The sequence below is a fragment of the Adiantum capillus-veneris genome, chromosome 28 (assembly GCF_014529385.1).
Source record: "Adiantum capillus-veneris isolate H3 chromosome 28, ASM1452938v2, whole genome shotgun sequence".
Lineage (NCBI taxonomy): Eukaryota > Viridiplantae > Streptophyta > Polypodiopsida > Polypodiales > Pteridaceae > Adiantum > Adiantum capillus-veneris.
The window spans coordinates 109,860,960-109,884,819 of NC_140958.1; the positions used below are offsets into that span (position 1 = coordinate 109,860,960).

Consider the following 23,860-nt stretch of genomic DNA (forward strand, 5'->3'; position numbering starts at 1 on the left):
ATGGTTTGTACTCGGAATAGAGAGAAGCATCTCCAGTCGGAGGAAGAGTCCTCTGCCTCTGGGAATAGCTCTGAGAGTAAATCAGACTATACTCCTAGTTCAGAGCAGCTTTCAGAAGAATCTTCAGAGGAAGATTCACCCCAATCAGTCACTGCTGGCAGGGTCACCACTCTCCAGGTGCCTCGCCCTTCTGGTGCCATCTTCAAGGTACCTTTACTAATGATCTGTCATTTACAGGCGTCGAACCCGGCACTCAAGGATAAGTTCTCTCAGCAGCAAATGATACACTTGGGTCTTCAAAATTTGGCTCAGGCCGATTTATCCCTGCACAATCTCTAGTGTCAAGCTAAGTTCCCTTTTGCTCACTTTTCCAAAGCTAAATGGTACTACACTTACAACGGAGGATATCGGACAGGCTATGGGAATATTGAATGTGCTGGCATCTTTGCCCGCCACCATCTACCACTACCTATCGTATCCATTTCACCATCTTTGAATGCGATGCTGTTTTTTGCCTCTACCACTGCCTATCGTATCCATTTCACCATCTGCTGTTTAAGGCGCTACAGGATAGGGAAAAGCGTTTTCGGACTTAGCGTAAAGGGAAAGTGGAAAGGTTCAATTGCTATGCAGCCACTATTATGTATTGGGTAGTGAAAATTATGCAGCAAAAGGCAGATGCAACAGCTGTTCTCACCCTGCAAGATGATCCAAAAGAACAAGAACAAGGCCGTTCCAAAATGGCCAAAGGGAAAGGCACCTTGTGCAAGAGGGCAAAAGTACCAAAAGATTCGACTGAGTAGCTAGCAACACTACCCTTCTTCGAATCACAGGTCAAAATCTATGACGTTCATACTGCAACACCAACAGTGCGTATATCTACTTTTGTGGCCACCTCAACTTTCACACCACCTCTTGTGAGTAGTGTTGAAGTCACCAAAACACAACCTCCAGTTGTGTCGGCAGCACCACGTACTACTCTTAGTGCAGAGGCACCTAGGGATACGGCAGGGGCATCTAGCTCTGGGACACCTACATTTGAACAACATGACATATATGCTAATTTTGCGCCTCAAGCCGACAGACTTTTAGATGTGGACAGAAGAGCCATTTCGACGATTATGGATGCAGCCCTCTCATTGCAAGGTACCAACTGTCTGCATCGCGCTGTCTATGACAGTATGCAAAGGAAAGTGCGCGCTCATCTTCAACGAGCGATGGATAGGGACATGTTAATTGTTACGGCTCAAGATCGCGTGAAGATCCTAACTCAACAGGTAGTGGACCTCAAACATATTGTCCACACTCAACAAAAACAGTTAAAAGAGGCAAATGATATGGCCGCAGCAGTTCAAGACCTCTCTCATGTGGTACATACAATGTGTCCCTCATGTGACAAATACCAAGCTGTAGCCATTTCACAGACAGTTACAGCTACAGCTACAACCCCGGTTTCTACGCAAGTTCCTGCTATGGCAACACAGATACAGACGGATGTTTCCAAAGCCCATTCAGGGGATTCTCAAATAGCAGAGAAAACAAATCCTACCAATATGGAGTCTAAGCCAGCAGGATCGGTTTTATCACAATTTCATGGACCCTCTATGGCCTCCCCCTCCCAGTCCACCTCCTTCCCTCAGCACTTCTACAGCTTCCCTGGATTCCAACCACCTGTTCCACCATCACAGCCTACCCAGTCTTTTCCTGGGTTTCCACCTGCTCCACCTACTCACCCTACTCAGTCTGCTGCTCATGGGGTGGCTATTCCATATCCGATGTACCCTCCTCATGGCCACTACCCCTCACCATACACATGGCCTCCATCTCCTTACCCACCTTTCTACCAGCCTCCTCCTCCTCCTCCTCCATCATCCGACCACCAACAGTAGATCGCCAATATTTCAGTTCTTCAGTTCCGCTCTCCGGGATGGGCAGCGGTCTTGTGACGGGCAAAATGTTAGCAGGCTAGAGTGTCACTTTCACAGGACAGTTAGTTTACAGTTGGTCTTTGGTCTAGTCAATTCACACTAGACGGACTCGCTGGGCAGAGACACGTGGCAGGGATACGGTGGTTTAGTGGACATCATGGCCAGGTCACCACCACCACCCAGTGGGGATAGACTTAGGTGATGTTATTTATGAGCCGTTGGTGGCTCTTTATGATTGTATATATGAGTAGTAGCGTTTGGTCAGAGCATCTTGTACGTAGTCGTCTAGAGTGAGTCTATACACAGAGCACGTCTTCACCATCCCGGCACATCTGAGCCTCGACACCCCCATTGTACCTGTGAGTCCTGGGCTGGAGCCGAGTGTGCTGCCACACCAGAGTCTGTATCAGTCTTTGAGATAGTTGAGTCATATGTTCTGGTCTGCTGTTGTGCCTTTGTGAGCTCTGTTGATGTCTATTGTTTCCTTTCTTTCCAGTCTGTTTGAGTGAGATTGTCACACACATTGCACTGAGGACCACGCACTGTAGAGAGCATGACACATTATCCGTGCTACAGAGAGCTAGAAGAGCTTAGGTCTCAGCAGGAGACTAAGGCTATGGTATGGTGTAGCTCATGCCGCTCTCCAGGACACCCTCCACAGGACTGCCTCCTTTGTGCTTATTGCCACTGCTGCGAAAAGTTTGGACATGAAGACAAGGATTGCTACTATATCAAGGGATTGTGGAAAATACAACGAAGTCTCGGTCCTACTCTCCAACAGGGATTAGCACTGATATCCAACATGGTTTCCCTCTATGGCCATCCAAACTACATGCCACCTTTTGCTCAATACCCCTATTGTCGAAGGTATGTCAAGTACTTTTCTGTCTCAAAGTTTTTATCATACTCATGCTCCATCAGCCCATCAGAGATTCTACACCTCAGCCTCCAACTCCATGCAACAGGAGCAGAGACCACCTCGTCCCCCGTTTCGTCTATCAAATCCGCCCATCTTATGCTACAGATGCGGAGAATATGGGCATTACCAAATCAAATGTCCTTTACTTGAAGGGCTCCTTCTTGCCATCACCAGTAAGGATTGTCCCAAGCAAAGGGCATCCTCATCTTCAAGCTCAACTCAGAACCAACAAGAATTCACATTCGCGAAGATCAATCTGATCGCAGTGAATACCATCCCTCAACCATCACCTGCTACTCGTGCGGTTAGGTCACAACAAGTGGGGGAGCCCATTGGCGTCCTCACTTGGGCACAAAGAGCAGCTCTTGGTCTTAGCTTGCGAATAGGTCCATCTCAACTTCCACAACGTGACCCAACTGGCGAGCCCTTCATTGGTGCAAAGAGCAGGCCAACCTCCTATCTGACATTGATGGAGCCTTCTTGGAAGCAGTGGTGGCTGACTTGCAACAGGTCAAAGTTCCTGAGGAAGCCCAAATCGAAGGAGCCAAGCCCACAGCAAAAGCCATCTTGAATAACACCTTCCAGCAAGTGTCACTTTACGATATGCTCCGGCTCGATACAAACCTCAGAGTGACATCCTTTCAGTCTTTGTACCCGGGTGCAAGGCACCTCCCAGTAAAGCCCTCAGAGTCTTACATGATTTCCTATCCAGCCGCTCCCCTCACTAATTGCAAAAAATCCCCGTCTCACTGTATCTATTCTTGGACACCAATTCTCCGGCGTCATAGTCGATGGTGGATCTAGGATCAGTTTGATGCCAGATTTCACTATGTTGGCTTTAGGTCTGTAGCCTACCCGCCCTGCTCCATTCACTATTACATTGGTTGACCAGAGGACAGTCTATCCAGTGGGCATAGTAGACAAGGTGCATCTGAAGGTACAAGACTTCACCTTTAGCTTGGATTTTGTGGTGGTCAATCTTCCCTAGGTGGAGGGAGGGTTTTCTTTGCTTATTGGTAGACCATGGTTGCGGCACACTAAAGCACTTCATGATTGGGGAAACGAAGCTATGTGGATACATACTCCTGGCTCCCCCATGCAGCCAATTCGACTTGAGGGAGGCATGGATCCAGTAGTTCATCACAACTCTTTGTCAGTACAGTCCAACCCCGACCTGGAGCAGCCTACCCCACCTGATGGGTCCGACGAAGACCTACTGCAGTGGTTGGAGGCTACCACATCGATGCCATGCTATGTGGTTTCTATTCAACCCTTGCCTGTGGATACACCCTTCCTGGATCCTCAGGCCGAAAGCCGATACTATTCCTCTGGTTGAAGGGGCTAAGTCGCGGTCAAAGGCCAAGCTTACAAGCTCAACCCAAAGTATGCAGAAGCTGTCAAGTGGAGCTAGAAAAATGTAAGAAGCAGGGATCATTGTACTTGTGGAGCACTCTGAGTGGTTATTAACCCATGGTGATAGCACCTAAGAAGCAATCCAATAACATCCGAGTGTGCGTCGATTATTGCGCTTTGAACAAGGTAACTATCCCATATGGTTTTCCCACACCCTTCATTGAGCATGCTCGAAGATGTAGCAGGGCATGTACTGTACAGTGTTGGATGGGTTCAATGGATACAATGAGTTGGGCATCCATCCGGTGATCAGATCAAAACGGCTTTTGTGACTCTCTGGGGTATTTTCATCTACACTAGAATGTCTTTTGGGTTGAAAAATGCTCCACCTTTCTTCAATCGCACAGTATATCTCATATTTTGTCATTTGCTTACGGATTGTCTTCGCATCTTCATGGACGATTTTTCAACCTTCTAGAGTGCTCAATGTTTAACCCCAGTGGAGAATCTAGAGGAGCGCCTCGCTTTCTCTCTGTCGTCTTCCTCAAGGTGCAGAGAGGCACGCTTGAAGCTCAATCGGAACAAATGTCATTTTTTGGTCACTAAAGGTACACTTGTAAGCCATGTGGTGTCTGCTAAAGGTTTAGCGCCTGACCCAGAGAAGATAGTAGCCATCTTGAAGTTACCTCCTCCCATTAACCTCAGAGGTGTTCAAAGCTTTGTAGGCACACAGACTATCATCGCTTTCTTTGTAGTGCTTGGCGAGAGAGGGACAGCCTTTCTTGCGACCCCCTCTTCTGGTGCAGACGTCCCCCTTTGCAGCAGTTCTGACGAGCTTCAACATTCGTCGTCGTTGGGATTTCTTTGCCTATGACTTTACATGGTTTCTCGGGGACCCCTCACCGGACCTTGAGGCAACATGCTTCAGAGTTCATGTATTGTTCCTTGTTGCAGCTAGGGGGATAGAGGCCTTGGACTCAGCGGTTGGCTTCTCTTTTCCCCTATGCGGTAGGGACCATACTGAGTGGACTATAGACTCAGTGTCGGAGTGGCTACAGACAGAGGCCCTAGAGTTCTCTCATCACATGGGAGACCTAGGGGTTACAGACTTCCTTCAGACTCTTTGGCCGTTGGCCAAGTTTTCTGTGACACCTCCAGACGCAGCAGGATGTAGACACATTGTGGTTCACTTCTTTGCTGACACGTAGAGCCTATGTTATGTACAAATACATGTGGACTCCTGGACAGAGGAGGTTGCTTTGCACACGGCTCGTTCTACTTGGGCTTGGGCTAGACACTCTATTCAGTCACGCCTATCTCGAGGACGCTCGTATGCGGATTACTACCCATCCAAGCCTGCCTCGAAGATAGCGCGGTTAGCTACTGCTGCAATATCAGTTCTCTCTCGCTCCCCATGAGGATCATCTCATGGAACGTACAGAGATTAGGTGGGCCCCAGTTTCAGCGTCAGAGGGGCCGACTGTGTCAGGAGCTTTAGCGATGCCTTGCGGGAGGAGAGATTGACCTTCTTATGCTACAGGAGCATCATCTGTGCGAGAGCCGCATTAGACGTTGTGGTCAGCGTTTGCGTAGACGACATGAGACTTTTTGGTCAGCTGCATTTGAACCTGGAGGCATCCAGGACAGGGTATGTATGACTATTGCGGATTCTTTGCAGCATGCCATTGTCGGCAAAGGGATTATTGTGCTAGGCAGGGCTCAGTGGATCACTATGCAGGTTCAGGGTTGCCTCGTGGGCTTCTTGAACATCTATGCGCCCAATGTTGCGAGTGCACGTGCAAAGTTTTGGTCTCAGATTGTTCAGTTTCTACCGCAGGCAGAAACACAACAATGGTGCATTGGGGGTGACTTCAACATGTTGGAGGACCCCTCTGACAGGATTGGTGGTAGCCATATTATTGTACATGGAGTTGAGTTGGCAGCTTGGGAGAGGTTTTGTATGACTCTGCGGATTTCAGATGTGTGGCAGCATTCTAGCTTTGTGAGGCCCCCAGACAACCTTTCTCGCTCGGACGGCAGAGTGGGAGGAGTGAATCTATCTCAGATAGATCGCTTCTACACTAGTGACCACTTCTGTGACTTGGGTCGGACAATCGGCATTCTAGCTAGGACTTCCTTTTCGGACCATGCACCGAGGAGGGGGAGCACGATACTTCGCATCCCTGAGAGGGTCTTGCTGGACTCTGCGCTAAGGGAGCGTGTGGTGGCTCTTTGGACAAAGAGCTTAGACATGCAGGATTCTCCTGCTAATAGAGTGGCCTCAGGATTTGCTCAGCTTAGTCGTCTGTTTCTTCAAGAGTCTTCGGCTCGCCCCGCTATAGCGAGAGAGGAGGAGAAGCGTCTCCAACGGGGCGTTGCTTCTTTGCAGAGAGGATGCAGGAGCAGCATCCAGACAGTCCTTGTTTGGAGGAGCAGTTGCAGCAGGCTCGCCAGGAGCTCGTTAGCACAGAGGAGAGGCGCCATGAGTTTGCTTTCCATCGCCAGGCATCTCAGTGGACCCAGGTGGGTGACAGGCGCTTTCTTTGAGGCAGTGGGACCTCGACATACACATGCCAAGGTCAGTCAATTGAGGAGGCCCGACGGGTCAGTTGCTTTAGAGCCAGAGGACATGCGTACAGTTGCTACCGACTTCTACCATGATCTACTGTCTGCAGAGTCTCAATCAAAGCGTCAGGATGCATGCAAAGAGGAGGTGTGGGCACATATGCCTTTTCTTGTGACTGAGGAGATGCGCCAGAGGCTTGATCTACCTCTTCAGCTAGAGGAGCTACACACGGCTCTTAGAGCACTCCCCCGTGGTAGCTGTCCAGGTGAGGATGGTTTGACTCCCAGCTTTTTCTTATAGTACTGGGACTTGCTTGGCTCAGATCTCTGCAAAGCTTTTTAGTACATCCTGCATATAGGAGAGATGCCTGACAGCATGAGTGAGGGCCTAATTTACCTCATTCCCAAGGAGGGTGACTCCTTGGATGAGATTCGACAGTGGCGACCCATCACCTATCCTCAACTTATCCTACAAAATTCTCGCCAAGGCTCTCAGTTTGAGGATTCATCCACTTCTAGAGAGCATTATACATGGGACACAGACAGGTTTTGTCAAGGAGCGTAGTATCCTTGACAACATCTTTACTTTTTGGGAGGCTTCTACCCTCGCGCGGCTCCATGGTGAGGACCTGGTGATTCTTCTTCTCGATTTTGAGAAGGCCTACGATAAAGTTGACTGGGACTTTTTGGAGGGCACTTTACGCAGGATGGGCTTCTCAATTGCTTGGATCAGAGGTATGTCAGCTCTGTACAGACGGGCACACAGTCAGGTACTGTTGTGAGGAGGTAGAGGTGATCGTTTCATGCTCACACATTCAGTCAGACAAGGCTGCCCTCTTGCCCCCTTCCTCTTTCTGTTCTATGCTGAGGCGATGAGCAGGTTTTTGGTTTCACAGAAGGTTGGTTTGGCCTTGTACTTGGATGGCCAGGAGGCCAAACTTCACAAGTGTGAGCAGACTCTTGAGACTTTTTGTTGTGCATTAGGTGCACTGATCAACTGGAGAAAGACAGTGGCTTTCTCGACTAGTAGTGCTCCTACGCCTGATTGGATGCCAGGTGAGGGTTTCAGATGGATTCCCCTAGGGACTGCAGTTCGATACGTGCGCTACCATGTTAGCTTGGACTTGTCTCCTGAGCAGCAAATTGCTCCCCTCCTGTTGTCCATCAAGAGAAAGTTGTTACATTGGAGCTCTGCACGACTTTCTCTGGCAGGCAGAGTTGTAGTGGCCAACCAGGTGTTGTTGGCTACTATGTGGTACATCACTTCTTGTTGGATCTTTTCAAGTTCTTGCATCAGCCAGGTAGAGAGGCTGATCAGGAACTTCCTTTGGTCAGGGCGTGACACTCAGATAGCCTGGGCCAAAGTGGCATGGCAGGTCATCATTCTTCCTTGTTCTCAGGGAGGGTTGGGGATCATAGACCCAGCACAACAGAGGAGAGCCCTTCTAGGGAAGTTTATCGTCAGAGGACTTCTTCCAAGAGAGGAGCCGTGGAAGGAGTTCTTACTTCAGCGGCTTAGTGCTAGAGTGCCTCAGGTTGGGGGGCCCTGGCGACCTTCAACCAAATGGATTTTCACAGAGATGCGCAAAGTTGGCTTGAGCAAGAGACTGGAGGACCGCTTCGCTGTGAGTCTGCTTCGATCCTGAGAGCAGCTGCGGAGAGGCCTAGAGCAGCGTCAGCCTATTTGCACGGAGGAGCGCCTGAGACAGCCCCTTGTTTGGAACCCCATGGTTAGCACTCAAAGAGGCCACTTGGTTGGTAGTCGGCCTCATGTTTCTTGGGGTCCCATGGCAGAGGGTCCAACACGCACTTTAGGTGACTGGCTACAGTTTTTGGGCTTGTCAGAGGCGCTTTAGGGCATCTTGCTACAGGGCACGGGAGGGGTGCAGAGCATGTGTCAGGACATCTCAGAGGCAGTACCAGCTGAGTGGCACTTTCACAGGACACATAGTTAGTACAGTTGGTCTAGGCTGGATCACACTGGACGGACTCTCTGGGCTGGGCTGGGCAGTGACACGTGGCAGCAGAGATACGGACTGGTCTAGTGGACATCGTGGCCAGGTCACCACCATTCAGTTTGGAGATAGATTAGATGGCTGACATTTATGAGCCGTTGGTGGCTCTTTATGGTGGTACATGTGAGTAGTAGTTGTTGGGTCAGGATGATCATCTTCTAGATATCTGGTCCAACGTCTTCGTCTGGAGCATAGAGTCTATACACAGCACGTCTTCACCATCTCTGCACATCCGAGCCTCGACACCCCATTGTACCTGTGAGTCCTGGGCTGGAGCTGAGTGTGCTGCCACGCCAGAGTCTGTATCAGTTCTTTGAGATAGTCGAGTCATATCTTGTGGTTTGCTGCTGTTGTGTCTTTGTGAGCTCAGTTGTTGTCTATTGTTCCTTTGTTTTCAGTCGGTTTTGAGTGAGATTGTCACGCACATTGCACTGAGGAGCACCCATTGTAGAGAGCATGACACACTATCCGCGCTACAGGTGCTCTCATTTTGGCGATCACAGTGGGACCTCAACTGAAGTCTTACTCTATGTTGAGAATACCAACAGTGAAGCTAGTGGTTTTTACCTAGCTTCGCCTACCTTGCCTTGCACTGTTCTCCTCTCGCCCTGGTCCAACTGGTCTAGTCCTCTCTCGCCCTACTCTTGCCCTAGTCCAACCAGCCCTCATCCCTGGACTAGTCCTTCCTCGACCCTGGTCTAGTCCTCCTCGACCTTGGTCTAGTCCTCCTCGTCCCTGGTCCAGCCTGGGTCTAGTCACTTGCCTTGTCTAGTAGAGTCTAGACCAGTCTTTAGCCAGTTAAGGGTCTTCTTGCCCGAAGTTTGGTTGGGCTTGTGGCCACTGCATGACACATACAAGGCGATCATTTGAGCGTCAAAGCGCACTCCTAAGTCCTCTGAAGTACTACAACAAAAGGCGTCAACCCTTGGTACCTAGTAGAAGTCCACCAACCTCATCACCCATACCTCCACATAAAGCCTCATCCATTCCTCCATCAGGTTCTACATCTTCATGGTCACCTTCCCCAGTGAAGCTCTCCCCCATTTTGTTACAACAAGCTATTGAGCAACAGGGTCCTGACCAAGAGGCCATGGAGGCGTTGACCAGTGTGTTGGCCAAGGTAAACATCAAGTTTCCTACCTTCAAGGGACTCTCCTCAAAAGATGCAGACGACCATGCAAGGAGGTTTGTATCTCTTTGTAGAGGTCGTGCTCTTAATAGGGAAGATGCTTATTTGGTACTCTTTCCATCTACCTTAGATAGCTTAGCAGATAATTGGTACAATCAGTTTGCAGAGAACCATTTTGCAACTTGGGCAGCTTTACGACAACAGTTCTGTGCGGCATTCAAGCCAGGTGACTACCAGGAAAAGGTTTTAGATGAGTTGGCCAACATGGTGCTCCAGCCAGAGGAGATTTTTGCAGACCTAATGACTAAAACCAACTCTCTGGTTGCCAAGCTTCCTCAGAAGCCAGGGGAATTTATGGTTAAGAAGTGGGTGGAGAAGGCTCTTCCCAAAACTTCTCAACAAAAACCCCGAGAGTCTCCGACCCGACGCCACTCTCGAGGAGTTTGTTGCGGCTGCTAGTAGGATAGAGGGAGCTAGGAAGCTGTTCACCAACTCTCCTCAGGTACAGACCCCCTCAGTGTTTTTGGAAAGTCCTTTTGATCCTTTAACTTCTCTACACAAGGAACTGGAAGCCCTAAAGTTACAGCGAGCTCTTCAAGAGGAGTGGTCCTTCTCTCTTAGACAAGAGAAGCCTCCACATCACGAGGCATTGGAATAGATCAAGCGCGAGCTAGAAGAGCTCAAGTCTAAGCAGGAGACTAAGGCTATGGTTTGGTGTAGCTCATGCCGCTCTCCAGGGCACCCTCCACAGGAATGCCCCCTTCGGGTTTACTACCACTTTTGTGAGAAGTCTCGACATGAGGACAAGGACTACTACTACCTCAAGCGATTGCGACAAATACAGCAAAGTCTTGGTCCTACTCTTCAACAAGGGCCAGCACTTGCATCCAACATGGTTTCTCCTTGTGGCCATCCACACAATATGCCACCTTTATTGGCAGTCCCTCCTATGCAAGGTATGCAAAGTACTTTTCCCTCTCAGAGCTTTTATCATACCCATGCTCCCTCATCACCTCAAAGCTTCTATGCTTCCACCTCCAACTCCATGTACCAGGAGCAAGGACCACCTCGCCCTTCGACTTAACCATTGAATCGGCCCATTTTGTGCTACAGATGCGGGGAATATGGTCATTACCAAAGCAAATGCCCTTTGCCCGAAGGGTCCCCTCCCTGCCGTCATTGCCTTGAAATGAAGGATCACTATAGTAAAGATTGCCCTAAACTTCATGCATCCACGGCTGCGAAACCCAAGTCAAAGCCAAAATGAGTTTACCTTTCCCAAGCTCAATTTGATAACAGTTAGCACCACTCCTCAACCACCCCCTTCTCCCCATGTGGTTACCACTCAAGAGAAGTTGCAGTTGGTAGAGGAGCCAGCAGGCGTCCTCACCCGGGCCCAGAGAACAGCTCTCGGTCTTAGTATTCCAACACGTTCAACTCCCCCACACATTCTCACACCAGTGGATACCCTGCCTTCAGCTGTTAACAAGCCATCCCCTAGTGCCATGAAAGAATCCAAATCTTTGCTCTCCGATATTGATGAAGCTTTCTTGGAAGCAGTTTCCGATGTACAAAAGATCAAGGTACCCGAGAAACCACTGGTAGAACAAGAAAGGCTTACAGCAGAGACAGTCTTGAAGAACACCTTCCAACAAGTGTCCCTCTATGACATGCTGCGACTAGATGCGAGTTTTAGAAGTGACACCCTTGCTGTTATTCAGTCACTTTACCCCGGAGCAAGTCCTAGTGGCGGGCACCTCCGAGTGCGACCATCAAAGTCCTATATGATATCCAATCCCGCTACTCCCCTCATTGATTATAGAAGCCCTCACCTAACCATGTCCGTCTTGGGGCAACAATTTTCAGGAGTAATTGTGGATGGTGGATCTGGCATCAATATGATGCCGGAGTTCACTATGATGGCTTTAGACCTACAGCCTACTCAACCTGCCCCATTCACAGTAACATTGGCTGACCAAAGGACAATATAGCCTGTGGACATAGTGGAAAAGGTGCCTCTGCAGGTACAAGATTTCACTTTTAGTTTGGATTTTGTTGTGGTTCGTCTTCCACAGGTAGAGGGCGGATTTCCCTTGCTCATTGGCAGACCATGGCTGCGACACACTAAAGCACTTCATGATTGGGGAAACGATGCCATGTGGATACATACTCCTGGCTCCCCTATGCAACCAATTCGCCTAGAAGGAGGCATGGATCCCGTCGTGCAACATAGTTCTTTGTCCCTAGCAACCAGCCTCGAATTGGAACAGCCTACTCCACCGGACGGATCAGATGAGGATCTGTTGGAGTGGTTGGATGCTACCAAATCTATGCCTTGTTATGGAGTCTCTATTCGCTCTTGGCCTGAAGTTACACCCTCTTCCAATGTTTCCGCAGTAACTAAACCTAATGAGCCACCTGAGCCAGCTCAAAGGTTGCAGGTCACAGGGAATACTCCTGATGCGCCTTTGGTGGAAGCCTTTGAATTTGGTGAGCCTATGAAGAATCATAGAAGCAGAAAGAAATCCCCTCTACAGGAGTTCACCCCCCTTCACCAACAGCCCCATCAGCCCCTATGCCTGCTTCTCCGACCAGAACAAAGCTCTCCTCTGTGTCTAGCTTCCTCAAGACGGGATACAACCAAAAGGATGTTGCTTGCAAGTTTTATGAATTCCCTGCTCATGATAGTTGTCTCATGGTACCTCCTCATGCTCTCCATCAACTGCCGCACTCTGTAGCATCTCAACTTTCAACCAGTGGACCATGGAATTCGTCTGCATTGGAACACGAACTCTTTCGGCCATACTTTGCATTGGAGATTGATATTTGCTATCTGCCACCCCCTCACACCCTCTTGCCCCCATCTACCCCCTATCCCCTACACACTACCCTCTCCCTCACACCCCCTCGTCCCCCTACCCCTTTTCCCCTTGCCCCTAGTCCCCATGCCCACTCACCCTCGCCCCTAGTCCCTTGCCCTCGCCCCTACCCACTTCCCCCTCGCCCCTCACACCCTCTACCCACCCCTCGCCCCTACCCTCTACCCACCCCCTCCCTTGCCCTTGCCGCTACCCACTCCCCCCTCGTCCCTACCCAGCCACCCCTCACCCCTACCCACCCCTTCCCTTCCCCTCGCCCCTAACCAGCCCCCCCTCGCCCCTACTCACCCAGTCTCTCCCGCACCCCTACCTTTTCCCCCTCTCGCCCCTATCTAGTCCTCCCTCCCTCCCTCCCTCGCCCCTATCTAGCCCTCCCCACCCCTCTCAGCCTCAGCCAGTTTTTCCCGAGTTTTGCCCCCACCCCGCATGATCAGCCCATTAGCATGTGGCTCTCAAGAATTCACCTGGTTGCCATCCTGTTGCTATGAAGGCTTTTCGTTCTACCATCATGATGGAGCTTAACCCTATTTGCGGTGTTACTCAGGCTTATGGTCATCCCTCTTTTCTAAAAGAGTGCTGTTGCAAAAAGTTTGGCAAGGTTTATCTGAGCATGGACCAGAGCCCAAGTGGGATTCTTGGACTATGCAATCATACATATCGGTTCCTGCCTATCTAAAGGCTTAAGGTGATTGCAAGCAGTGCAGTGTTTTTAACTACACTTTTGAGGTATGTAAGGTCATGAACCTGGTACCTGCTTCAGGAAAGATGTACGGATGCAGTACCTAGTGGTTTTCTTTCACAGTCTTTCCAGTATTCCTCTCACCGAGACGGTGAGCGGTCTTGTGGCGGGCAACCTGTAGCAGGCTACAGTGTCACTTTCACAAGACACACAATTAGTACAGTTGGTCTAGGTTGGTTCACACTGGATGGACTCTCTGGGCTGGGCAGTGACACGTGGCAGCAGAGATACGGACTGGTCTAGTGGACATCGTGGCCAGGTCACCACCATTCAGTTTGGAGATAGATTAGATGGCTGACATTTATGAGCCGTTGGTGGCTCTTTATGGTGGTAGTAGTAGCTGTTGGGTCAGGATGATCATCTTCTAGATATCTAGTCCAGCGTTGTCGTCTAGAGCATAGAGTCTATACACAGCACGTCTTCACCATCCCTGCACATCTAAGCCTCGACACCCGATTGTACCTGTGAGTCCTAGGCTGGAGCTGAGTGTGTTGCCACGCTAGAGTCTGTATCAGTTCTTTGAGATAGTCGAGTCATATGTTGTGGTCTACTGTTGTTGTGTCTCTGTGAGCTCAATTGTTGTCTATTGTTCCTTTGTTTTCAGTTTGTTTTGAGTGAGATTGTTACGCACATTGCACTGAGGAGCACCCACTGTAGAGATCACGACACACTATCCACGCTACAGTGGCTCACACCTCTCGAGTCAGCAGCACCCAAATGGATAGGAACCTTCACGCGACTGGAGGTTCTCATCTCAGTTTGGGCCTGCTCAGAGACTGTACCCTCCCTGTTTTTCGAGCTACAAAGTGAGGGACGCTTGCACCGAGTTTCAGTAGAGGCCCCACAGTTGGTAGAGTGGTGTTTTCAGAGGATCCGAGTGGTGGGCATCTGCGGAAGGACTTGTGTCATAGATCCTGACCTAGCAGCTCTTGAGACTGGCCACTGGAGACTGGTGGCTTGGGAGAGTTGTCCACTGGCACGCGTTCAGTGGGATCTTGGAGAGTGGTTTTGGAGAGACCCTTTCTTCTCAGCAGACCATCCAGGTGTCCCTTTCTTTCAGTACACTGTTCGACTGGGACGTCACATATTGGCAGCACAGAGAGAGGCTCATCCTGCTGCAGCACCTCATTGGCAGAAGGAGGGTCTCACAGCTAAGTTCTTGGCAGCTTTTTGGGAGAGGCTGTGGGACTCCAGACAGCCGAGGCGAGTCACTTTGTTTCAGTGGCTGGTTTCACACCGAGCTACATCAGTTGGGAGTTGGCTTGTACATAGTGGTCTCTCGGCAACATGTGGAGCTTGTGACCATCTTGTGGAGAGTCAGTGTCACTGTCTTTGGGACTGCCCTCTGGCACAGTAGGTGTGGCTTCGTGTTCTTCAGCTGATGCCAGCTCTTTTCACAGCTCGACAGTACACTTGGGGGGCAGCTGCTTGGTCCACTCTCACGGGCCCGGCGCTTCAGTTTGAGCTATCCTCCACCAACAGGATGATAGTGATGCAGGGGGGTCGACCTACACTCAAGCCTGCTACATGCTTACTCCACAGGAGTGGTGCAGTGAGAGAGAGGAATGTTGGGAGCTCATCTGCGTCCTGACACTCTGGTTCTTCTGGCGGGCCCGCTGCTTCCACATCTGCGAGGCTCGCCTTGCACCACCAGTAGGGACTATTCGGGATCTTTAGCTAGAGTTGATCCATACTCTCAGAGGAGAGTTCGAGAGACTCCAGGGCAGCTCCGACCGCATGAGGGAGCGTAGAGAGGCTTTCCTTCGACTCTGGCGCCTTGGGCCTTTTTTCACCATGGTCCAAGGTGTGCTCAGATGGCACTACCGTCCACCTGTGTGGCTTTTCCCTCCTCCCATCTTTTAGCCTCATTGTACATATATTGTTTTTTCATTGGGAGGGTCTCTCCATCATGATCGTTGTAGCCCTCTCTTGTAGAGGTAGTTGTAGCCCTATGGGCAGTTAGTTTCATTAACTAATAGAAGAATCTTTTTCTCGGAAAAAAAATAATCCACAACTATTGGGACTTAAAAAAGTTTTGATGCTGCAACCTTCTAATTTATGTTTCCAGGGCAATGCGATTTTATGTGTTTACACAGCCTACAGTTGCAGAATCCCCCGCTCCCTACCCTCTCTCGCCCCTATCAAATCTCTCTCGACCGAACCCAATCCCCCTCGCCCCTCCCTACCATCTCTCGCCCTTGCCTAATCCCCACCCATACCCTACTCCTCTCGCTTCTGCCCTCAATCTCTAGCCCCTATCCAGTCCCCCTCGCCCCTCCCTACCCTCCCTCGCCCATAACCTACCCCTCCTCTTGCCCCTATCCTACCCCTCTCGCCCCTACCCTCAACCCTCGCCCCAATCCTCCTTCCCCTCGCCCCTACCCCCAATCCTCGCCCCGATCCTGCTTCCCCTCATCCCTACCCTGTACTTCAACCTACCCTCGCCCTATCCTGTAATTCCCTCGCCGCTACTCTACCCCTATAGCACCTACCCTCAACCCTCGCCCCTATCCTGCCTATCCTGCTCCCTCTTGCCCCTGAACTTCAACCTACCCTCTCCCCTATCTGTAATTCCCTCGCCCCTACCCCACTGTCCTCGCCAATTATCTCTAATTCTCGTACGTCTGTCCTCAGCTTCCCGCTGTCTCAACATATCGTGTGCAGTATACGTTCGTTCGTGTTATGCATTCTCCACACGACTCGACTGCCTCCATCGATCTCACGTCTTTCAAGAATTTCTCTTCAACAGCGCTCTCTGTGTGTATGTTTTTGTGGTTGCAGTCCTATATGTAAGTTTTTGAGGATACAGAGACATACAGAGTACTTGGCGTTCACAACAACTCACTATGGCTGGTACAAGCAAGCAATCTCGTAAAAAGACCTTTGCGCGACAGAGGCCCTCGTCTGATAAATCTAGAAGTTCTGCTGAGGAAGACGCAAAAAACTCTAGCCATGGCCTTACAGATCTGTCCTCAAGTGATCAGAGTAATGAGAGTTACAAAGCTTCTCCGGAGTCCTCATCGGCGTCAGACTCTGGCTCTAGCTCTGACTCAGAGTCTTCCAATTACTAGGTCTTCTCATCGAAAAGTAAAACCAGATTCACTTTGAATTTTCACCTGCAGCCGCCTCATCCTTCCCTTCGAGAAGTTTTATCAAGAGATCAGCTACAAACGCTAGGTCTCACAACATTGGCAGAGGCAGATCTCCCTACTGATGTTCCCGTGGATATGGTCCATGAGGTTCTCAAGCTTTTCCCAAAAGCACGAGGTCACACACTGACGACTACACGCATTGGTCATGCTTTGGGGATGACAAACTTTCCTTTATTAAAACCAGCTACGAGAACCTACTCACAACTTTCGAAAGATGCGACCATTCAGGCATGCCAAGAGCTGCTTAGTGTTGATCACACTGACTATGCAAAGAATAAAAAGCTTTGGACCATTTTCAAGTATTACTTTCTAGTCAGAGCTGCTAAAGTAGGTAAGGGCAGATGTGATGTGCCTACTATGTTCTCATGGCCTATACTGCCTCATCAACACCATATCGTGTGGCTTTCAACGGATTCTCTTTACCACCTTACAGTCCTAGTCCAAAAGATTCAGAGCTCAGGTGCAATCTGTGCAGTCTCGCTTTCAGTGCTTTGCAGCTCCTATGTTGGCTTGGGTCATTAACATACATGTTAGCTCCATGGATGTGGATGTGGATACGGATATGCAACGTAGAAACTCAAAGGCAGAAGGGAAATCTATTGAACAGGCAACGGATCTACCTGAGAAGAAGAAGAAGAAGAAGAAGAGGACTAGAGTGGGAAAGGACACAGTAGAATCCCTAATATCGCTGCTAGTATTTGAAAAGCCAACAGCTTTGGGTGAAGCATCCGGTACGGCGTGTGTCCCTCTCTCTACTTCTGCCATTTTCACTGCTACCACAGTGACTAGCTCCCGCGCTCCGCTTGCAGTTGCCTCTTCTCCTATACCTATCTCTGTTACAGCACTCCAACCGCCTCTACTCCACCAGAGAGGCATGCTCCCAGTCCACCACCAGCAGTGCCACTTGCCAGCCCTCTCCCACCTGACACTGCTGCGGGATCTTCCACAGTTCGAACTCTACATCACTTTTCGGTTATCTGAGGACATACTGCAGGAGTCCAAGCAGGCGATTGCTACCATTGAGCTTAGGACAGAGTGGTTGGCGGCTACTCACCAGTGCCACTTGGCTACATATGCAGCTATGGAGGACTCTTTGCGTGTCACAAAGAGCGTGATTGCGGACAGAGACGCTACTATTTTGCTTTGCGACGCTCATTGCAAGAAAAGTCTAAAATCATTGACGACCTCTGAGCTCAAATGCAAGGACTTCAGGAAGTGCTACTGCACAGTGATATGGGATTTCAGGTTCTAGTGAGTTGGGGATATGGCTGGACAGGGCAAGGGATACAGGTACATACGCCTGTTGGGTATGTACAATCAGGTAGCTCTGCCCATTTCATGAGACCCTCTACACACACTTTTTCGGATACGGCCAGCCTCAGCACTTTACCTACTATCCTCAGGGCCTTCAGCCATCGGCTTCCTTACCAAATATATAGTCGACACAGAGCATTCCTTGCGACGGCCTTGCTGGTGCACACTGACATGGCTGTGTTAGTTGACGCCCTGAGTACACTTCAGGCCAGGTGCTTCCATCGGCTGCACAGCAAGTGGTAGCTCTCGTCATCGGGAGCCAATTCGGTTAGAGCAATAGAGCTCATCAGCAGCAGCCTCCCACCATCGATTTGATGACTCCTCCCAAGAGGCGGATACTTCAGGTGCAGCAGTGGCGACGACTCTTTCTCTCGGGTGACAAGACCACACTGCTCTGCTCAATCTTCTTTCGTACACATGGTGAATTCTTGGTTCTCTTTGCAGCATAGTGTTCCTCTCACTGAGACAGTGACTGGTTTTGTGGAGGGCAACCTGTAGCAGCGCTACAGTGTCACATGCACTGGTCAGACAGTTAGTTGCAGCTGGGCTGGGTTCACACTGGACGGACTTTTGCCTGGGTAGTGACACGTGGCAGGCATACGGGTGGTGGTCTAGCCAATGCGGGCCAGACCACTATGACCACAGTTTGGAGATAGTCTTAGCTGGATTGGATATTTGTGAGCCGTTGGTGCCTCTTTATGGTCGTATGTATCCGTAGCCGTTTTGGGGTTATGATATCATCTACTTTGTGTGGTTAGTAGTCTAGAGTCTATTATCTTGAGTTATACACAACACATCGGCACCATCCTTGCACAGTTGAGCCTCGACACCCCATTGTACCTATGAGTTCTTGGCTGGAGCTGAGTATGCTGCCATTGCCAGAGTTTGTACTAGTTACTTTGAGTTAGTGGAGTCCCATATGTTCAGGTTCTACTGTTGAGTCACTGTGTTTGTTTGCTCTGTCATCCATTGTTTCTGTGTTTTCATTCTATTGGAGTGAGATGTCACGCACATTGCACTGAGGAGCACCCATTGTAGAGAGCACGACACATTATCTCCGCTACAGCTGTCTGAATTGATCCACTTTTGACAGGTCAGGCAAATGGTTGCTGAATATTGTGTATTACCTCTTGCTTCCGATTTTGTGCACAAGAATGCTCCATATGCAAAGTCTGTACTGATATATGGAGGGGAGGGAAATGGGAAGACATTGCTGGTAAGTTACAGAAACCCTTGCTCATGAAGTTGACATTGTGAAGAAGCTCTTTCTTCATTACTAAATTGCAGTATCCCATGTCAGCACTGTGTGTTTGTTGCTTTACTGCATGTTAACTCGATATTCTATATTTGCAGGTTCATGCAGCTTGTTCAGCAGCAGGAGCAACCTTCATAAATTTGTCCCCAAGAAACACAGATGGCAAATATCCTGGAAGTCAACTAGGAAAAATGTTGCAAATGGCTTTTAAAGTTGCAAAGATTATGGCACCATCTATTGTCTACATTGATGAAGCTGAACTGGTACTGTTCTTGGTGATGATGTACATGTTTCTTTTTTCTTTTGTATAAATCTTAATTACGTTTTACCGTGAATTTTGATAATAATGGTCGTGTTTGAGCTATGGTAAAAAAAGCTCCGTATAATAAAGAAGCTGTTTCCGCAGAAGATTTAACACTTCGATCACACCAATTTGATGTATCCGGGCCCCTTTTGGGCTCCATGTCTGTCAACATGACCTTGGACATCCACTGATCACCTAAAGATCTCTGATTTTCCCATTGAACGAGAGCCATATCTCTTTATTGTCACAAAAGCACAAGAATACAAAGAAAAGAGAGAGAGAGTGTATGCAGGTCATCTATTTGATGCAGTGTATACTCCTATTTCCCTTAACTCTCCAAAGATTCGAAATGTAAACTATGCATCGATGAAATGCTCAATTTTCTTATCCACAGTACAGCATGCATCAATGTTGAAGTTTCGATAGTGTCAAGTAGCCCAGGTCTATGAGAATTTCTTGGGTCGCCACTTGCAAGGCTTGAAGAAATCTGCGTAACATGGAAGTTGAACGCAGATGTCCTTTCATATTCCAAAAAGACGTTTGTGATGAGTGAAAGTCATACTTAAATGTTTTGTTTTTTTTATTCTTTATCTACTTACTGAGGGAAGTTCAGGGACTTGCACGAAATGGGAAAAATAGGAAAGAAATTTGTATTAGATGGTTCCAAAAGGCCAAATGATGTATGAGACCACAAGTTACAACGTAGGCTACCAATCACAGTTGTACTGGACACGAGAAGACCTGTGAGGCAACAAGTTACAACGTGGTCTGTCTAGCACAACTTGTGTATAAGTACAAAATACGTCACACTTGTATTGGACGCATCCAAAGGGCTAAAAGACTTGTGAGGAAACAAGGTCTCTCTAGCACGTGGTATAGACTAGGTCAAAAGCTGAAGTCTCGAATGTATGATGTAGCAATAACCTGTGACAAATACAATGTGCAGTATAATAAAGGGCCCATAAGAAATGGATTTTCAATTGATTATGATGAAACTTTTTTTTTCAAGAAAAAGATCCTTCCATTTGTTAAGAATAACTAGCCAAAGGATATAAACCACCTTTGCAAGAGAGGGCTACATCAGAAACATGGGGAAACTCTCTCAGTGAGAAAAAGTATGTACAAGGAGGGCTAGATTACGAGATGGGAGGAGGAAAAAGCCACACTGGTGGCCAGTAGTGCCATCTGGGCACGTCTTGAACCATGGGGAAGAAAGGCCCTGGGCGCCAAAGTCGCAAGAAAGCCTCTCAGCGCTCCCGCATGCGGTCGGAGCTTCCCTGAAGTCTCTCAAACCGGCCCCTGAGTGTATGAACCAGCTCCAGCCAAATGTCACGAACAGTCTCTGCCGGTGGGATAGGGCGAGCCTCGAAGATGCAAAAGCAGCGGGCCCGCCAGATGAACCAGAGTGTCAGGCTGCAGATGAGCTCCCAACACCACTCTCTATCACTACGCCACTCCTAGGGGATTAGCTTTGTGGCGAGTTGAAGTGTAGTCGACCCTCTTGGATCACTATCATGTTGCTGGTGGAAGCCAACTCAAAGTGGAGCGCAAGGGCTATGAGAATGAACCAGGCTGCAACACCCCAAGTGTACTATCGGACTGTGGAAAGGGTTGGCATTAGCCAGAGAACCTGAAGCCAAACCTGTTGTGCCATGGGGCTGTCGCACAAATAATGACGTTGACTCTCCAGAAGATGGCCACAAGCTGCACAAGCTGTCAAGAAGCCGCTGGGTACCAACCAACTCCCAACTGTTATAGCCCTTTGCGCTACTAACCACTGAAACATAGTAACTCTCCTCGACTGCCTGCTCTCCCACAACAGCTCCCAGAAACCTGACAAGAACTCGGCTGTGAGACCCTACTACAAGTGAAGTGTTGTAGCTGGGCGAGCCTCTCTCTGTGCTGTCAATATGTGTCGTCCCAAGCGAGTTGTACACTAGGAAAAAGGAGTCCCTGTCTCATCGGTTGAAGAGAAAGGATCCCGCCAGACCCAATCTCCCGGGTCCCACTGCACTCGTACAAGAGGGCGGCTCTCCCAAGCCCAAAGCCGCCAATGTCTTGACTCAAAGTCTGTTGGGTCAGGATCGATGACACAAGTCCTCCGCAGATGCCCACAACTCGAATCCTTTGAAAACAGTACTCTGCAATCTATGGTGCCTCTACTGAGACTCTGTGAAGCCGACCCTCTCCCTGACTCTCAAAAAACATGTGGGGCATTGTCTCCAAGCAAGCCCTAACTGCAATGAGGACCTCCAGACGCGTGAAGGCTCCCATCCATCTGGGAGATGCTGCCTCAAGAGGGGTATTCCACTCAAGTGGTATAGCCTCTGTAATATTCTGACACATGCTTTGAACCCCCCTCATGCCTTGTAGCTATATGCTCTGAACCTCCTCGGGAAGGTCTGAAAACTGTAGCCAGTCACCGAAATTGCAGGCTGGACCCTCGGCCATGGGACCCCAAGAAACATGAGGCCTGCTACCAACCAAATGGCCACTCTGTGTGCTAACCATGGTGTTCCAAGCAAGAGGCTGCCTGAAGCGCTCCTCCATGCAAGTTGGCTGGTGCTACTCCAGAGGCCGCTCCGCAGCTGCTTCCAGGACCTACGCAGGCTTGCAGCAAAGCAGTCATCCCAGCTCCTGCTTAGGCCTCAGGCCAACCAGGCGCATCTCTGTAAAAATACACCTAATGGACAGGCTACAAGGGCCGCCCGTAGGAGGGACTGGAGCACGAATCCGGTGTAGCAACAACTCCTTTCAAGGCTCCTTCCCTGGTTCCTCGTCCAGGGAAGGCTTCCCATGGAGGGCTTGCTCTGCCATACAAGGTCGATGTTCTCTAGCCCTCCTTGAGAACATGGTAAAGTGATGACCTTCCAGGACACTTTGGCCCTGGTTGACTGGGTGTCGCACCCTGACCACAAAAATTCCTGATCAGCCTCTCCAGCTGGATGATACAGGAGCTCGAAAAGATCCAGCAAGACATGATGTACCACATAGTAGCCAAAAGCACCTGGTTGGCCACTACCACTCTACCAACCAAAGAGAGTTGTGTAGAATTCCAATGAAGCAACTTCCTACTAATGGAGAGGAGGAGGGGAGCTGTTTGCTTCTCTAGAGACAAATCCAGCGCAACCTAGCAGCCCAGATAAGGTACAGAACTCCCTGGGGGGATCCACCCAAAGCCCTCTCCCAACAGCAACCAGTCTGGCATAGGCGCAGTGGCAACACAGAAAGCCACACTCTTCCTCCAGTTGATGAGTGTCACAGATGCACAGGAAAACACCTCGAGAGCTTGCTCACACCTATCCAGATTGGCCTCATGGCCCTCCAAGTACATGCCTAAGTCGTCAGCAAACTCAGCGTCAAGCAACTCGTCTCCCCTAATAGGGAGCTCTAAACCACTCAAATCAACCTCTTGTGAAGTCAAAAATCTGCTCATCGCCTCAGCATAGTGGAGAAAAAGCAAGGGGGCAAGAGGGCAACCCTGTTGAACCAAACGCGTGAGCATGAAACGTTCCCCTCTTCCCCCTACCAAGAGCACCTGGTTGTGCGCACATCTGTAGAGAGCTGACACTCCTCTGATCCAAGCATCTGAAAAGCCCATCCTGCTCTAGTACTCTGTCGTAAGCCTTCTCAAAAGTGAGGAGTCTTACAAGATCCTCTCCTCTGAGACGTGCAAGGGCAGAAACTTCCTAAAAGGTAAAGATGTTGTCAAGGATACTGCACTCCTTGACAAAACCTGTTTAAGTCTCATGTATAATGCTCTCAAGTAGTGGCTAAATCCTCAAACTTAGAGCCTTTGCTAAGATTTTGTAGGCTGAGTTGAGTATAGTGATGGGCTGCCAGTGCCTCCCTCCTTGGTAACAAGGTAAATCAGACCCTCACTCATGTTGTCAGGCATCTCACCTATGTGCAAGATGTGCTGGTAGGTGCTACATAGATCCAATCCAAGCAACTCCCAGTACTCCAAAAACTTTTTGGGAGAAACCATCCTCCCTTGGGCAGCTACCTCAGGGGAGTGCCCTGAGGGCTTCATGGAGCTCCTCTAGCTGGAGAGGCATCTCTAGTCTCCGATGCATCTTCTTAGTAACTAGGCAAGGCATCTGTGCCCAAACGTGCTCTCTGCATGCACCCTAGCGCTCTGATTGTAGCTCAGTTGAAAGCAACTCACAGTAAAAGTCAATAGCAACTGCACGCATATCCTCAGGCTCTGACCCATCAGGTCTCCTCAACTAGCTAACACTAGTGCGCGCATGGAAAGGCCCCACAATCTCAAAGAATTCACCAGTAATTGTGTCGCCTATCTGGGTC

At 49.5% G+C, this 23,860-nt stretch overlaps 1 protein-coding gene across 1 annotated transcript in view; it reads left to right on the forward strand.

The window, feature by feature from the left end:
* Nucleotides 1–23,860, forward strand: part of LOC147421085 (dynein regulatory complex protein 11-like) — a 118,173-nt gene that overhangs the window by 87,480 nt on the left and 6,833 nt on the right. Inside the window, exons 13-14 of the mRNA XM_086505193.1 lie at nt 19,087–19,209; nt 19,347–19,511. Coding sequence (XP_086361319.1) covers nt 19,087–19,209; nt 19,347–19,511 — 288 coding nt within the window. The remainder of the gene's footprint in view (nt 1–19,086; nt 19,210–19,346; nt 19,512–23,860) is intronic.